At 41.3% G+C, this 18,498-nt stretch overlaps 1 protein-coding gene across 1 annotated transcript in view; it reads right to left on the reverse strand.

Moving 5' to 3' along the window:
• The window catches only part of col5a3b (collagen, type V, alpha 3b), a 61,480-nt gene that overhangs the window by 34,745 nt on the left and 8,237 nt on the right, over nucleotides 1-18,498 (reverse strand). Inside the window, exons 2-10 of the mRNA XM_034091804.2 lie at nucleotides 9,500-9,664; nucleotides 9,329-9,420; nucleotides 8,433-8,554; nucleotides 7,032-7,194; nucleotides 4,443-4,565; nucleotides 1,652-1,771; nucleotides 1,425-1,553; nucleotides 1,270-1,317; nucleotides 33-95 (exon numbers count right to left, since the gene is read on the reverse strand). Coding sequence (XP_033947695.1) covers nucleotides 33-95; nucleotides 1,270-1,317; nucleotides 1,425-1,553; nucleotides 1,652-1,771; nucleotides 4,443-4,565; nucleotides 7,032-7,194; nucleotides 8,433-8,554; nucleotides 9,329-9,420; nucleotides 9,500-9,664 — 1,025 coding nt within the window. The remainder of the gene's footprint in view (nucleotides 1-32; nucleotides 96-1,269; nucleotides 1,318-1,424; nucleotides 1,554-1,651; nucleotides 1,772-4,442; nucleotides 4,566-7,031; nucleotides 7,195-8,432; nucleotides 8,555-9,328; nucleotides 9,421-9,499; nucleotides 9,665-18,498) is intronic.

An 18,498-nucleotide genomic window follows, 5' to 3' on the forward strand; every position in this document is an offset into this window, starting at 1 on the left:
ACACACACACACACACAGCGAACAGTCCTCACCAGCTCCCCAGCGTCTCCTCGAGGTCCCACTGATCCTGTGACTCCCAAGGGCCCGGTCACTCCCTGCACAGAGAGAAAAGAACATAAAAAGACAGCAGTTAGATTTAATTGAATATATTTATATATCTACCTCCTGGCATTAAAGTGTTAAATAAAAAAACTTTGCGCACTTGTATAATGTACATGATATCCTATGATTGTATTTTATTAGCAGTAGATTAGTCTTTTATACTGTTTTGTGTAAAATGTATACATTTTCTACTCGGTATATATTAACTGCTTATCTTTATTTCAATTTTATTTTTCACTCGGGTGCAATGACTTGGTAATCTGCTGCTGTTTTCCCACTTCGGGACCATTAAAGTCCATCGAATCTTATCTTAATTATTATATATTTAATAGCAATCTTCCACCTCTAAAGTCACTTGCAGTGGAATCTGTGCCCGACTCTCCCACATGCTACACGGGTGTTTTACCTGAGTACTTAGAAACATGTGTTCAAGCGGTTCTTGTGATGCAGGATTCACTAACCTCTGGTCCTGGAGGTCCGGGGGGTCCTGTGATCTGCGTCCCCTGAAGACATGTCAGTGTTGTTTGGTTAAGGTGTTAGATCCAGACAGAAGGAGGGAGATACTCATATATGAGAGGCTAACAGGACTGATTAGACAGTGGAATTTAAATGCATATGAAATGAATCCCCTCCTAGGAAATTGTCGTATACTTTATTATCCCAAAAGGGAAATTCTTCTAGAGCAAAAATAAGATTAGAACAAATAGACAACAAGACAGTACAGCGGTAGACCAAAGGTGCAGCGTGTATATGCCCTGAAATAAAAGACATCAATGAATAGGCAATATAAAAATGTCAATGTTTAATTCGCAAATAAAAAAACAGAAAAACCATTAATGCGAAACTCATAAAACAAGTAATAACATATCCTGATCGTTAAACTTTAACATTGTAAAATATTGTTATACAATATTAAGAGGGTCGTAAAGTGGAAAAACTCGTTATTATTGATGGTATGTATATCGTCATATCATTTTTCGGTCCGGCTGTACCCAAACCTCTTTCAAAAACTTAGAAGGTTTAAACTAATTTCTAGCAAAACTTTAGATTTTTTCTTTTATCTTAAATCAGGAAATATCTGGTCAGACCTGCACAGGATGTTGGGCCCAATGTCTCGCCCTGTGTGGTTCTGTTTGTGTGTTTTATGCCATTGTGTGTTTTTCTCACCGCTCCCAGAAAGCTTGGCTCTCCTTTCTCTCCTTTCTCCGGTAAATTCTGGCGAGAGGAGACGAATAAAGACGTATTAACAATAACGTCTCTACACAGGATGAAATGATGCGTCACTGCACAAACTCCAAGTGTGTGATAGTTGTAGTCGGTACCCGTGTGTTAAGAGAAATCTCCCGCTCCCTCTCGGCGTGTCCGTAGCGGTCGTCGTACTCGTCTTCGTACTCGTACTCGTTCACCTGTTCATATTCCGTTGTGTTGTCGTAGTCTTCGTACTCCACGATCTGTCCGGCGAAGCGTCCGCAGAGACAGATAAATGAGGGTCAGAAAAAGACAAGAGGAAATTATAGAGACTAGAAAAAGTTTGTGCTCAGAGCCTCACCTCGTACTCGGTGTCATTAGGACCCGCTGTCACCGTGGAAACAGAGCGGTCCTCATACAGGTCGCTGTAGTCAAACTCCTCAAACTCCTCCGCCACATGTTTCTTAGGTTTCCTCTCCACCTGAAGGCCATGGAAAATCAAAGCAGAGACGGTGCATAATGTACAGTAAGCATGTGTTAGGTGTTGTTTACATACATGCAAATAATATTGATATTTATTAATATAACTGATTAAAATGAAATGGCAGTGCTTGATAGAGTACTTTAATTAGCTTCGAATACTTTCCCCTGAAGAGCAGAGCCATAGTATTCATGTGTTTAGTATGTATTTACTCGTATGCAATGTCACTTCAGTTTATTTATTATTGATACTTTTTAATAGATTATTCTACCATGTATTTATTTAAATATTATAATGTTTTTTTTTATTCAGTTTTCTTTTTCGGTATGGAATAAATGTCATGTTAGGTTTAAAATAAGATAAATAAATACAAAATGATATTAATAATAATTAAAATAACAATAAATATGTTTATTATTTAAAAATCTTTATCTTTCCTTCAATAAAAACATATCAATATATAAAATTATATTTAACTTAAAGAAAATGTTTAAACTGAATATGTATGTATGAATGTAACTTATGTAAATGTGAGTTTGAGGACACAGAGGTTTCTTATTAAGATATCAGATTCATGAAGTAGTCCCATCAGGCTGAGTCACATTAAACATAACAACATGGCAAAGGCCGCACATGGTACGACTACAGCTCAGTCCTTTTTACTTTAGATTCTTCAGGATAGACTGTTTGAGCACTACAGCTTTATCAGAAGACACTAGGGCACATGTGTCAAACTCAAATGTCAAATCAGGCCCGTGGTGGATTTAATTTCGGCCCGCAGGATAATTTTAAATTACTATTAGATCTGGCCCCCCGGTATATTGCACGCACACCTTCACTCAATCCTGAGGGTCTCCTCAGCTCAGAGCCTGAGCCCAAACATTGATGACCTTGCACCCAAGACGAGATGCCAAGTATCTGCTTGAGCTAGCATCACAGAGCAGCACACTGAGTTCAATGGATGTTTCCTTCTGCACTTTGTTTCTTGAGACAACAGGGCATGTTTGGTTTTCTCTTTGAGGGGAATAGTTTTTTTGAAGCTGTTGTTGGCCTGAGGAAAAATGTAATCATAAGAAATGACTGCAGATAGAGCCATAAGAAATGAATGCAACTGATTATTTAATGTTTAATGTTGTTTTTATAGGCAATAATTTAAGCTTAGTTAGTTCCAGGTTTATTATGTGCAATAAGTTCATTTCAATACGTCTTGCAATAAACATTGAACCAGTCCGGCCCTCGACTAGTACCCATTTTTTCATTTTGGCCCAATGTGTATTGAGTTTGACCCCCCTGACCTCGAGTTTCTAAACTCCATGATTGCCGTTGTCAAGTTGCATTTCTGGTGGTGAAACAATAAAACCAGGAAATCCTGCAGTGTGTTGAGCTGTAAGCCGGAAGAGGATTTAAAAACGTTCCCAGGAGTGTGGAGCACTGGCACAAAGACCCTGGCCAAGTCTACTGGCCCACAAAGCCATGTATGAATAGCAAACGACAAAGAGAGAAATAAACAGAGGGTGAGAGCTCGTTGGAGGCTAGTAGCTTTTTAGGATTTGTAACTTTATTTTAAATAGAAGTAACATATTTGTGTGTAAAGAGAAGGAAACACACTGCTTCAATTGTATTACATCATCTGTCAATCAATAAACAATTTCATATTCTGTATATATTGAAGATCTTTTCTCAGAGCATAATACTTAATCGTGCTCTTATAATAAAAAGAAAATGAGTGTCTTGAAATGTATTCAAGTCACAGACATATGGTGTGTGTTTGATGTTGTTACAATCTGCACATTCAAATATAAACAGTATAATGATAGCCTATATGGAGTTAAGCTGAATATCTGACCACTGTAGCTAGGCAACAAATGCTTCACAGCCTAAAGCAGGGGTGTCAAACTCAATTTCATCGCGGGCCACATCATTGTGGTTGCACTCAAAGGGCCGGTTGTAACTTTAAGACTATATAAATATACATATATAAATATTTATTATATATAAACGTATATATTATATTACATTATTGCCTCTGCATTGGATTATTATGGGAAAGGGTAATAACTTCATAATTAACTACATCTGAAAGCAGAAGTCTAGGGCAAATCATTGGAAGTCTCTTCAGTGAGAATGTCACAAAATGATAAAAAAAAAAAAAAAAGCCAAATTGAAATTTTGAACCAAAAAGTCAAATTCTGAACAAAATTAATATTTGAGATGCATTGTGGGACATGTAGTTTATTGGCAACGTGCTTCTGTAAATCGGCATGTAACCGTATAATAAACGTATTATATTCTTTCAGAGCTCTTGTCGGGCCACATGAAATGAAGTCGCGGCCCGGATTTGTCCCCCGGGCCTTGAGTTTGACACCCCTGGCCCAAAGTGATCTTTTAATTTATGTTCTAGTATTTTCTCGTGTGAATATATGACAAAAAAATTATGAAACCGTATGTCTTTTTGTCATTTCTGCCTTCTGAACTGTCCATAAATACCTGTAATGAGTTCTCCTCTTAAAGATGAAACCTTGAGGGCTCCTTTGATTTCAAGGACAGCCAGGATTTACAACATGCAACACCTGAGATGCCTCACAGCGTCTGTTCCGTGTGAGGAATGGGCCGGGTAGAGTTGAAAGACTTTAGAGGGGTCGTGTTTCTCTTTGTGTGTCAGAGGGCTTACCTCCTCGGCCTCAGAGAGGATGCTGTTGTAGGGCAGCGCTGCGTCGCAGTCCGGGATGTAATCCTGACAGTAAGTCTCTGCTGCTCGGGGGTCATCGACTATCAGCAGCTGCTGGATGTCTCCCTGCGTCACGAAAACATAAAACAAACAAAAACTGAACAAATATGTGAATTCTATCATAAAAAACAAGCTCCCTTTTTTTATGTTTTAAAGCAAAAGCAGCAAATCTTCACATTGAAGACACTTGAACCGGAATACTTTTTCAATTCAAATAATTTAAGCAAAATTGCTGCCACTTAATCTTCTTTGAGCAGCTCTTAACATCCCGATAGCAATGAATATATTAAATGCTTTGACAATAAATACATAAAACATGTCATCTGTGGAAGCCGTGGCGCTGTAAAAAGCACGACCAATCATCTGAGCCGGCCCGGCTAAAGTAACTGGATGGCCTGCCTGCCTGTCAGCCTTCCATCTGTGCACAAACTTATCTCGTGCCCTCATTGGTCATTGGAGGAGGGGCTCTGTAAGGAAGTCTGAAGGAAGGGGCAGATTTCTTTCGGCTGTGTACTTTCAAATTCTAGGGCACTCGAGCCGGTTTCTCCATTCTTACCTACGCTACCTTTAAGTTACTTAAATATAATGGTGAATGGTTGCATATAAAAGATAATCATATTTTAAAAGTTTTTTGGAAAGTAATAAAGTAAAGTGGATACATCAGTAAAAGAAATGCAGTGGAACCAACAGCACAACACCAAAACGTGTAGAAGTACAATAAACTGAAAATACTCGGGTGCAGCAAAAGTACCTATAATTTGTACTTAGGTAAGCTTCCACTGTATACTTGTGCCAGATGTGCTCCAGTTTGTGACTCTTGCGACCTCAGATCCAGTGCCTGGATACGGTTCCAGGTTCCTGCCGTGCGGACTGAGGCTGGGAAAAGGAGTCTTTTTCATTATGGTCCTTGGTCTTGGAAGGACCTTCAATCACGCCTCAAACTGAGGGCACTTGTCTCAATAGCCTGTTTTAAATTGAAGTTGTCCGAGGTCCTTACCACCATCTTGCAGTAATAAGTAGCACCTTTCTTACTGTCCCAAATGTGCAAAATGTAGTGACTGCTTTTCGTCTTTAAGTTTACTTAGTTGTGTTCTCTGTATTTGATATGTCTATGTTATGTGTAAGAATGTGTGACGTTGCTGCCTTCGTGGCCAGGTCAGCATTGCAAATGAGATTTTGTCTCAATGTTTTCATCTGGTTAAATAAAGGTTAAACTTTTTTTTTTTTTTAAAGTAGTCGAGTATATTAACTAAGTTACTTCCACTACTGCATAGGAAACGTCATTTGTTAAAGTGCATCCTTTTTAGTGAAAAACAAACAAACAAAAATAACGTAAACATGAATCATATGTAATTATAAGTCCCTATGCAAACAAAAAGGGATACATTTGACTTTTCTACCTTGATAACGAGCCAGAAAGCTTTGTCAAGTAAATCTTGTGAGGATATATTTATATAATTTTTTTTATTAAGGGCAACATTCACCAAGCTTAACTTATTGTGATTGTATTTTGAACACGATCCACCATTTAATCCTTAATAGTGAAAGCATATCAGGAATGCAGAATATGTAACAGCTCTTCAATGACCATTAATTCATTGCTGACATGTCAAAAACATCTGTCTGCCGGGTCTTTATCTCCGACTGTATGTGTTCATTCGGTCGGATCAAAGCGACTTCACGGGCCGCTTTTATCATCGCTCTGCGGTTAATCGTCTCCAGAGCTGCAGCCTCAAGTGGAGCCATAACAGAGAGACAGCAAGGTCTTTCAAATCCACACACATGTCAGGGAGTCCAGGCCAAACACGAGCTGAAGGTTTGTTCAGTTAAACAGATGGACCACCTGACGCTGCACTCAAAACACAGGCCGAGGTTCACACTTGGGTTCTGAGCAAATGACCTCACACTGCTGAGGACACAATAAAAACAACGCTCATAAAAGTCAGATAAGGTTTAACACAGCTACAGACTTGGAGAGCCTTTTCCAGAGTGCATTGTGAATAATGTGCTGCATGTTGTGAGCAGGACTGCAGGATGAAGGACATTACATTACATCTCATTAAGACGTACAATAAGTGCATTCAACCAAGAAGAAACAAACTCAAAAGCAAGAAACCTGAAGGTACCTGATGAACCAGGAGCAACACACATAGTGTAGGGCGTCTACAAGACAAAGTATCTGCCATATATTTGACCTCTGCATACATGTACTCAATAATCAGCAGCATTATAAAGTCATGATTTGTAGCAGAGGTAAAGATGCAGTACATCCTCACCGCCACTGGGGGGCAGTAAAGGAGACAAGCCGTATTCATTTGATGGACAAATTAAACAAGCCGCTACAAGCAGAGACGCTTCCTTACCAAACAAAGAGCTTAAGGTGTGTTATCGTTCTTTGTATCTGCTGCCAAGTCTTTTTGTCAGTTTTTCCTAAAGTTTCCTAGAGTTTCCACCAAACAATGAAGACAGTATCACCGCCATTGTTTGCCCTCTATGTCTTCTTACATAAAACACATATCCATATGCACACACCTCGAATACTTCCTCGTCCAGCAGGCGTGTGCCGAACACAGTAACCCCCTCGGTGCTGACGTGGGAGTGGTGACCTCTGAGCAGCTCCAGGGTGTCGAGTCTGACGCAGTCCAGGTACAGAGTCACTGACTCGCCCTCCACACTGTAGGCCACTCGGTGCCACCTGGAGAAGGAATTCAACTTATTTTCCATCTTTTTTAGCAGAGACTAAGATTCAAGGCTTTTATTGTCATGTGCACGAAGCTACAGTGTAGATGTAACAACAGTGTACACAATACAACAGATCAAATAGTTAAAGTAGTGAATACAAATAAAATAGAATAGTGCAAGGAGAGTCTATATGCAAGTAATTGGAATATGATATATTAGATCATATTTACAAGTTGCAAAACAGTTGAATGTTATGGATGTTCTTTCAAAAGTACAGGTGTTGAATAGTCTGATGGCACACACACACACACACACACACACACACACACACACACACACACACACACACACACACACACACACACACACACACACACACACACACACACACACACACACACACACACACACACACACACACGACTATAACACCCCTTGTTGTTAAATACCAACCACCTATGTGCAATATGTGTAATATGTGCAATATATATATATGCCGTTAATAACTGTGCAATATATACCTGGCTGCTAAATCCTCAGAACTGTTACATATATTATACACATATGTATGTATATATGTATGTATGTGCAGGGGCGCGTAAGGGGGTGAAAAGTTAGGACGATTCTAAGGGCCCGTGACTGACAGGGGCCCAAACTATTTTAGAACATTAAGAAAAAAACGTTTAAGTAACCAATGTAATTATCTTTTCATGGCGCCCAAAATCCCTGGCGGCGCCCCTGTGTCTGTGTGTGTGCTTGTATTTATGTATATACATATATATGTGTGTGTGTTTAAGTAGATACACGTGTACATGTGTAAATATTGTCATTTCAAACAACCCCTGTGTATTCTTTCGTTTATATTTTATTTTACTAATTTTGTTCGGTATTTAATTTGTCATTCGGGTCTCTAAACATATATGATTTGCAAAACTGCATTTTTAATATAATCCCAAATAAATAAAGAATTACAAAAAAAAGAACTGTTACAGAATGTGTATTTCTTAATTGTGTAACTTTTTTTATTATAATTTGTTTATCTTTAATACTTTTGCATGCTTAGGTAACATTAAGCTGTCTTTGGCTCTTTTCTGCTGTTACAATGTAAATGTCCCCTCTCTGGGCAGAGACAGAACCGTGTGTTGCCGGGGTGACGGGGGTCTTTTGTAATCCTGTCTTGTGTTTGAAGTTGAAGTCAAAACCCGAAGGCTAAAAGTGTGTGAATGGATGCATGCGTGTGTAGTTACCCACTTGCCATCAGCCAGGTTGATCTTTCTGAAGGTGGGGTAGAGCTCTGGGGGGGGCTGACCCTCATGGCTCTCGTACAGGAAGACGGGAGAACGGCCGATCTCCAAACCCAGCTGCTGTGTGCCCTGAGAGACCAAAAGAACGACGCTGTTTTTATGCAAAATTAAAAGAATGCTTTCAACAACTTCCAGCTACTGTCCTTAGCTTCTTCATATTTGGAATATACTTGATATCTCATTGTAAAAGAGATATTGCATTGACATAATATATTCAAATAAAATGTAATATTGTGTTTTAATTGTGAGTTTTTTCTGTGAAAGTAAATGGTAAATGGTGAATGGACTGCATTTATATGGCACTTTTGGAGTCTTTGCAAACCCTGAAAGCACTTTTACTTTTGCAAGTCAGCATTTACCCATTCACAAACATTCATACAGAGGCAGCCACACGAGAGGTTCATCCCAGTGTCCCTCCTCGACTCCTCGATCACTTGAGCCGGAAATCGATCAACACAAGCCACGATGAAGGACATCCCAATTGCTCTAGGAGAGAGGAGGGAGGAAGCTACCAGAGGAGACAGGGAGGAGCAAACACGAGTGCTAAGACTCGAGGAAGAGAGGCAAGTGAGGGAATGAACCTAAGGTGTCCCCTGTGCCGGGGAGACTCACATATTCACACACAACATTGCCCAAGGACACTTAAACATGCTGACGGCAGGGGTCAGGGATCAAACCGCCAACCCTCCAATTGGCGCCAAAACTCTCTAACTCCTCAGCAACATGCAACAAAGAATGAAATGCATCAACAGTTTGTGATGAACACATTGAAAACATGCCACGGTATCAAACATGATGTCGGCTTTAGGGAACGTTTGGCTTCAACGTCCTCATGGTGCGTACCTCCGAGTCGAACAGGGAGAGGAGAAAGACCTGAGAGCCTTTCACAGCTCTGACTGTTGTCATGACGGAGAAGTTCATCGGGAATGGAGAATCTGAAAGAGATGCACACGCAAACATTAGGCCACGTGCTCTCAGTGGTTAAATACATTCATAATAACCCAGGTATATTACCAGGGAAGAGTTGATTGGTGGGTGCGCTCAGTTGAATCCTGTCGATCTTATAGGAGAGGTCCGTCTCCCCTCCTCCCTGCCGGCTGGTGCAGAGCCCCGACTCCAGCGACACGCCCTCCATGTCGTCCGACAGCTCCAGCAACTTCAGGACATCAATGGGCTTTGCTGCGTAAAGAGACAGGGAACAGTAAGGATGAGAGGATAGGTGGTTTGGATCTGCTGCTTCTCAAGAGGGCGCTCACAAGGATATCAAATCAGATCAAATCAACATTTATTGTAGCCCCAAATCACAAGAAATGCCTCAAAGGGCTGAACAAAGCAAAGACAAAAACATGGAAATAGCATAGAAATGATAAAAACATTATACCTCAACATTAGTATTGCCATGTGATAAAAGCATGTGACTGAAGTGATGGTAATGATGAGAAACTAGGTGATGGGAAGACAGCAGGGCCGTGCGCAGACATTTGGAGGGGCTATTGCTCTAAACTGGAAAAAGGGCCCCTCCCCCCCCGAAAAAAGCATAAGAGCTTTAGAAAATTGTGACTTGTTTTTAATGTAAAAGAAACCTAACGATTATTACATCAACTAAATTGAACAGTAAATCACATCTACTTTCATTCGGTGACTTGATTTAAAAAATGACTGGGTTGTCCCTTATACCCTAACTGCCATGAGACAACTCAAAATCAAGTTTCCAAAATCCGACACTGAGGTGGTCTTAACGCACCGGCTGATGACAGCGCTGACAAAGTGTGTTTCCCGCAGCGAGACGCTTCTAATTGTGGGCTTATCATGTTGATTCGGCCACAACAGAAAAAGGAAAGCTCTCTCCAGAGGGGCAGGTCAGCCAAAAAGGCCAAACTGGCCGTTGCCCGGGCAACAATAGCCCGTACCTGTGCACGTCCCTGGAAGACAGATGCGAAGAGATGGGTTTTGAGTTTGCTTTTAAAGGAGTCAGCGGAAATAGCTTTGCGGATCTGAAATGGTAGACGACTCCAAAGGAGAGGTGCATCGATGGGTTACCCACGACATTCCAGGTTTAAGCAACTGAAGTAAAGAAGAAAAATGTATTGCCTTTGTCCCTCCAGAATAGCAAATAGTGACCTCCTCTGCTTCGATTGTTGAGAAACAGACAATAGACATGGTCGAACTTGAGCTGCACCAGCAAAGACATTCATATCTGCGCTTGGTAACGTGTATGACAACTAAACAATCCCACTTCATATTCTGACGGGGGGGTTTAGTTAACGATGTCTATCCCACACCAGCTTTATAGCCAACATCACCGCATCAGGACCCTTTGTTTGGAAGGAGAAACCCCGACAAACTCATCTTCAAACTTCAAACAAGAAATAAGATGCTGTAAAAGCCAATGAGTACAAATATGTTTCAGCGTCTTCTTTGAGATGGTGTTCAATTAAATACATTGGACAGAAATTGGGAGGGAGTTTCATAATTTTGGCCAAAAACAAAGCTTTTTCAAAATGAAGAAACTCCCTCTGGAGAGAACTTTGGCATTTTAGCGTTTGCAGACCATTTACATGCACTGAAACCTATTTAACACATGACAGGAAAGGCAACAAGCCAAACAGGGCCCGTTTAAAAGAATGTAGTTGCTACAGTTTAAAAAGGCAGTTGTTATTTGTAAATGAGGGGCCTTTTTAAAATATTCAGCCTTTGTTCAAGTTATTTATGTTGCATTTTATATTATTGCTAACTTAAAGCAGAAGTACTGTTGCTATGGTTACCTTTAGTTCAACACACTTTGCTCACTGATTTAAAACAGCAGTGCTATTGTTGACTGTAAAAGTGTTTCTGTTATACTTGTTTTAAAGATTCACCACTTCATGTTTTTTATTCAAACTAGTTTCAGACCCTTTTACCTAATCTGACTCAAACTCATCTCTCATTAACCTCTTTCCAACCAAGCTCTAATTAAAGCACTGTGCACTTCCTACCCGTCACCAAACAGCAGACTAAGTAACTGACAACTTCCCGTATGAGCGTGATGTTAGCTCTGAGACATGTGTGTGATTATGGCCGTATAATGAAGCGTTATCAGTCCGAGCATGTGCAGAAGCTTGGAGCGATCACATACTAACGCCTTTCTTGGCACGCAACAGTCTGCATCACACAACAAGACTAACACCAGAGGGCAATCAATTAATACATGTGTTTTAACGATGATTCGGCTTGAGATCACACACACACACACACACACACACACACACACACACACACACACACACACACACACACACACACACACACACACACACACACACACACACACACACACACATGTAACAAGCAATAAAGATGTGGCTGGAGTTGAATCGTGAGCAGAAATGCATATGCTGGCACACATTGTTCTGAAACGCTGTCGACACAATGGTCAGAGATCTGTGGGACGGACTAAGCAGAAAAAGATGGAATGTAAAAGACGAGACAGGGGATAAATGAGCAACATGTTGAAAGTGAAAAGGGAGAGAAGGCGGTAAAGAGGGAACAATAGAAGAAAGAAGAGATGGCAGGGGAGAGGAGGGCATGCCTCGACTGGTGCGGCTTCTTTTCACACGTATTTCTGGGGCTTACGTAAACCCTACATCTGCTTTCCACCTTTCAACACACACACACACACACACACACACACACACACACACACACCACACACACACACACACACACACACACACATGCACACACACACACACACACACACACACACACACACACACACACACACACACACACCACACACACACACACACACACACACACACACACACACACACACACACACACACACAAAGTTGGCATAACATCTGAGTCTGAGCGCCAGATGTATTTGTTGCACATTGTTTTTGTTTTGTTTGTCTGCTTGTACATTTGTTGGTCTGATGGCTGCCAGCTGGGAATTATATCTATTGTGTGCAGGGGCATCATCATGTTAACGGATACAGCTGCTTATTATTATTTTTTGTAATGTTTGTGGCTGAGAAAAGAGATCGTTTTGTGCTCTGATTGCTCACTGCAGTTCCAACACAAAACATACGCTGAGTGACCACGAAAATAGAAACACATGCACAGCATCAGGAGGATGCGTCCCCAGCTGACCCAGAAAGCGACGCAGCTTCTGGTCCAGGCTCTCGTCACCTCACGCCTAGACTACTGCAACTCCCTCCTGGCTGGTCTACCTGCACGTGCCATCCGACCTCTGCAGCTCACCCAGAATGCAGCGGCTCGTCTGGTCTTCAACCTTCCTAAATTCTCCCACACCACTCCGCTCCTCCGCTCCCTCCACTGGCTTCCGGTAACTGCTAGAATCCACTTCCAGACACTGGTACTTGCGTACCATGATGCGAATGGATCTGGCCCTTCCTACATCCAGGACATGGTTAAACCGTACACCCCGGCACGTGCACTCCGCTCTGCATCAGCCAAACGACTCGCTGCACCCTCGCTGCGAAGGGGACCCAAGTTCCCATCAGCAGAAAACACGTGGGTTTGCTATCCTGACTCCAAGATGGTGGAATGAGCTCCCACTGACATCAGGACAGCAGAAAACTTACACACCTTCCGGCGCAGACTGAAAACTCATCTCTTTCGACTCCACCTCGAGCGATAGAATTACTAACAAAGCACTTATATGCTAATAAAGGACTGGCTTATCTAAAGCCAGTTGAGTAGCACTTGAAATGTTTTTGCTCTATGAAGCCTGATGTACTTTATGATTCTATTTTCTTCAAGGTTGTATTTTGTTGGTCGAACGCACTTATTGTAAGTCGCTTTGGATAAAAGCGTCAGCTAAAAGCAATGTAATGCAATAGTTCTACAGTGTAAAAGGTTTTTGTTGAGATTAATAATGGAGCTGTTTTGGATTTGATTTATAAGTGCAGTTTGAAGCTACGTTTTGTGACAGTGATGTATTGTTCTACATGTTATTGAAAGGTCATCTCCATCACATGAATGGAGCAGAGACATTTTGAACCTTAAGATGTATTGAAATCCAATACAACCACAAATATGACTGCAAAGGGAAACGGCTAGGATCTGGTTTTGAGGTTATAATTTGTTTTTTTGCTGAACCATTTATTTCCTGAACAGACATCTATGAGGTATATTTTGACTGTTGACAAAAAGGTGAAATAGCTAACTATCAAACGAAGGTGCAGCACAACATAACATTTCTATAAAACGTTGACAGAAAGAAACAATATGAAATAACTGTGCAACTGTCGTGCTGCCTCTGGGCTTTTGTTTGTGAGCAAAATAGTTTGGACATTAAGGGCAGGAATGATTCTCTGTGGTTCTGCTGCTTTTATCCGGGTCTGATTAACTGATTATCTTTCTCGTTAAACTCTCAGCAAAATGACAAGCTGTCAAACTATTCCTTTAAAATCCTACCTCCATGTTATTCTCAATGTCAAACATCTAAAGCACATTTGTTGACTGACTACATGATTATATTCGAAGCATAATACAACAAAACGTTTATATATTTTCTCGTCAATTGTTAGAACGACAACCAGCCAACGTGCTTTACTCAAAGCTCATACACAGGTTCATGTGTAGCTGCTAGTGTTCAGACATGTTTGAGCCGCGCTTCGACTTAAGGTGACTCGTCCTGACACTCATTAGGTGTGTTTAAGAAGAGGGGTTTCAGTCGTACATACCAAGAACTGATCCGACATCTGAATGCAGCAGAGGACAAGACGAGACATGGGAACTCTAAAAGCACTTGAACACATCGGGTAAGGTTCCTCAATGCTGGTAAAGTACATGTAAGTATGTCCAAGGCATATACTGGAAGCAAAATAAAGCATCCACATTGTGAGTGGGCATCTGAACACACACACATATTGTAGTGGGCTGCACACACACAGGGGGGTTCTGATCTGTATCAGTCGCTTCAGTTATCCCGAGGCTTTAAACTCTAGTGAGAGGGGCACCGGGATCAACGTGCACACACACGCAGAGCATTTCAAGCGTAGGCCTCGAACACATGGCAGAGCAACAGCCGTGTGAACATGAAGATAGACAGATAGAAAGATGGATGTTTTTCGGTGAGTACAATGAGATGTAACGGACCGGGATTATCCTTGTAAGTGCCGACTTCCACCCTCACATTAAGGGCTTTGAGGGTGTTTACATTGCTACTCATGTGTAGAGTTTATTTTCATGTGAAGTTCCCGATTTGAGGCTCGAGTACCGCAGGACAAACACCGTTAGCAGGGAACCTATATGCCTTTGTCCCCTTATGATTGGGATGGATGTGAAGGGCTACAAACACCTTTCATCCGGCGTTCAAATCGACATTCTCCAATTAAACTAAACGTTGATCTTTAATAATATGTTTCATTTTATATCCAGTGTGCTAAAGCAGAGAAGCAACAAAAACAAATGTATCTTTACCAATATTTAGTTTAGTTTATTTATTTTTTTCGAGCGTGTAAAACCAACGAAAATACAAATGAAACAAAAGATGATACAGACATGATACAGTACTATACAAATGAATGCAATAACTAAACGAAATATTTAAATAATAATAATAATATTTGTTGACTGCACTCTAAAAAGGGGGTACATTTATCAGACTTTCCTTGGTTGAATCCTGAGACAGTTCCTTCATCTTAAGCCTGGTTACACCTGGCCTTAATATTAGTCTCGTGTGATCCGATCACATCTAGACAGCTCGAAGTGTGTCAGTTCACGCCTGCCAGGTGTATTCACAGCTGCCTCGAGTGACCATCTGATCTCACTTTTCTGGTCCGTTGGGGGGAAGCAATGTCTCTGTGCCTTGTCTTCCGCAAATTACAAGAAGGAATCTAAACAACAGAGACGTTGAGGACAAAGCCACATTACCGGATCTGAGAACTGTCTGGAGTTGAGAAATTGAGTAATGAAAGCAGACCGATGACCTATTTCCTGCTCTGTGTTAGTCGGGGAAGCATTAGCGCTGTGTTAAGGACCGTAAACTTGTGATGTTTTTGCCCACGAGGCATTTTAAAACAAAGTGTAAACAGGGTGCTGGATTTCACATTAGAAACCAGTGCATCAAATCTAAAACCTGTACTGCACACTTTGTCAGTGTTGGGTGTAACGCGGGGTTACAGTAATGTCTTACTTTTTGCTGTAACGAAGTAATGTAACGCATTACTAATGAATTGTGGGTAATGTAATACCCGTTACAACCCGAAATTAAATGGTGTTTTGTTTTTTAAGAATTCACTTAAATCGCGAGACATTCCGACCAGAGAAAAATGTTGCGGGTAGATTAGCAAGCCTGGTGTTTACCCTTCAGGCTGATCAAGTTCCCTCCGCTTCACGTCGGGTTCCCTGATCCGCCTGTCGGGTGTTCTTCTCCCCATAATGACGCCTCGCTGCACATTATCCCGCTTATTACACGGCCATATACAAAACAAAATACAGAGCCCATTCCGTGTCCTGTTAGTGTTTACTTCCTGTCTGCCTTCTCCTGGTGATTTACCTGACGTCCAGCGCTCCGTCTTTTAACCTCTTTTCCTTTCTCTTTCTTGATCCTCCTTAGCAACCTTCATTAGAGTCCTTGACAGCGGTCTGTATTAACAACGTGTCACATGTTAAGAATTTACAATCAGAATCGAGTATTCAACTAAGCCGTGTAATACAAGTTGTTAGAAGCCTTAAGGGCCTAAACAGTTGTTATGCTAAACCACATCGCCCTTCACTGGATGTATACTGAGCTGCACTAAACTACATTTAAAATACCTAGCCATTCTTTTGCGGTTATTTTGGTGAAACTCATTACATTTCAGAGACAGTAATATTGTAATGTAACTTATTACTTAAAAAAGACAGTAATAAGTACTGTATTACATTTTGGAAGTAACTTGCCCAACACTGCACTTGGTTGAACGTACTGGGTTCATTCCGATGTCAGGGATGTAACTGATCGCAGAAACACTGATTCCAGCGAGACATTGACAAAACAAATGTTTTTAATGTATGAATGGACGATGCAAGATTTAAACCAAACAGATGTGTTACTGGCCGACTAAAGAAGTGAAGCACTGAAGTGTAAAGTGGATTTAAACATACAGGTGGAGCAGAGAAGCAGACGCACACACACACACACACACACACACACACACACACACACACACACACACACACACACACACACACACACACACACACACACACACACACACACACACACACACACAACACACACAGAGACAACTTAACAGGCCCCATATTGGACTATGCATTTTCTGGAATCCAGATGTGTGTATGTGTGTTTACGTGTAAGAATGAAGAATGAGTAAGTGCTTTCTGGTGTATGTGTGTGTTTGTATTTAGTACATCATTAACTTAGTAACAAAGAAGAATGCAATAACACGCCATTTGCAGAAACAAGAACTTCCACACACACACACGCCGTGGTTCAGATCCCCCACAGAGGGTTTGCCTCAGGAGACTCTCATAACAGTCCTTCACCTCTTTCACTCTTTCTCCAGCTAACTCAAACGTCCCTCTCGAACATCTGACACCGCTCTCCTCTGAGACTAAACCAGGAGAAAGATTAAAAAATAAAAAAACAGGGAGATGAAAACCAGAGTGAAAAGGAGAAGTAGAAAGAGTGCAGAGTGAAGGGTCTGCCGGGGGAACCATATGTGTTCTTTCCTCATAGTTCAGATGGCTCGGATCAAAGAAACTCACTGGTCTCTTCTGCTGCCTGACACACACTCACACACCAGTCTGTGCATTACAATAAACACACACTTTAAACCCATCCTTAGAATCAGCGACAGCGCGACAGAATAATATGCCAGCTTACACACACACACGTGCTCCTTATCTCCTTCTAGGAATCTGAGGCATGTTTAAATCACACATCCTCGCAAGCAGCAGCCTCTCGTTTGTAATCTTCTCTCCTCTCCATCCAAATGACTTCACACACATTCATTCCAACAGCACTTCCTGTCACACACGGATCAAACACTGCATCAATATTTGTCAGACACAGGCCTCCGCACAGTCAGTTACACGTTGCTTTTCGTGGCCTTGCGCTCTATTGCTTTTGGGTGTTGCGTCATACAGTGAGTGGCTTTGATTCCTGCAGAACAAAGAGTGAGCCCATATTTAGAGACGCGAGGGAGATTGATAGCAAACAGACCTAAAGTGATACGAGAGTGATACAAATTATATTTAAGGCGTTCAAATTCTTCTGGCAATATTTTCTTTTAAATAAAGCTCTCAATAACTCGACTCGTCTATGTCTCATCGGAAGATTTTCTGAACAATGTGTGTACTGCCTGACAGGTTGAACATAACTATAAGTTCAAAGCCAAGCATGAATCAAATCCGCTTTACTTTATCCAATATGATGATTAATAGAGTTCAAGTCGAGTGTATTACATGCAGCAATGGTTTTCTGTGCAAAAGGCTTTAACTGACAGCATTAGGCAGAAGACAGAGAATCGTATCCTGCAAAGGCTAACGATAAAATACTACAAAATAAAGTCTGGCAATTCGGTAAAAAATATCTAACAATCACCATGACGACCAGTGAGCATTACAAGTGTGTCTTGTAGAAACAAGGAAACAATAACTAAATGATCAACTACAAACCCAGCCAACTCACATAACGAAGAAATTCAGTTACATAAATTACTTCCTCTGAACAACCGTGTGATTTAACAGCTTTGGTTCATCTTTAAAGGTCCCCTATTTTATACTGTTTTCATCAATATATTACAGGTCAGAGATATACAGAACATGTCTCTGATTGGCTTCAAACACCAAACAGATAATTGCAGCATTACCCATAATCCCCTCTGTTTTAGCCCTGTTTCCAAAGTGCTGATTCTCTGTCTGTTACTTCAGATGAAAACAAGGACCCACTCCCCACGCCCCTCTGAGAGACATTTGGTTACAAAGAACACAATGGAGCTCTAGGAGGAGATTCAGGTGATAAGTGTGGGGGGGGGGGGGGGGGGGGGGGGGCG

This window comes from Pseudochaenichthys georgianus, chromosome 1, assembly GCF_902827115.2.
Source record: "Pseudochaenichthys georgianus chromosome 1, fPseGeo1.2, whole genome shotgun sequence".
Taxonomy (NCBI): Eukaryota; Metazoa; Chordata; class Actinopteri; order Perciformes; family Channichthyidae; genus Pseudochaenichthys; species Pseudochaenichthys georgianus.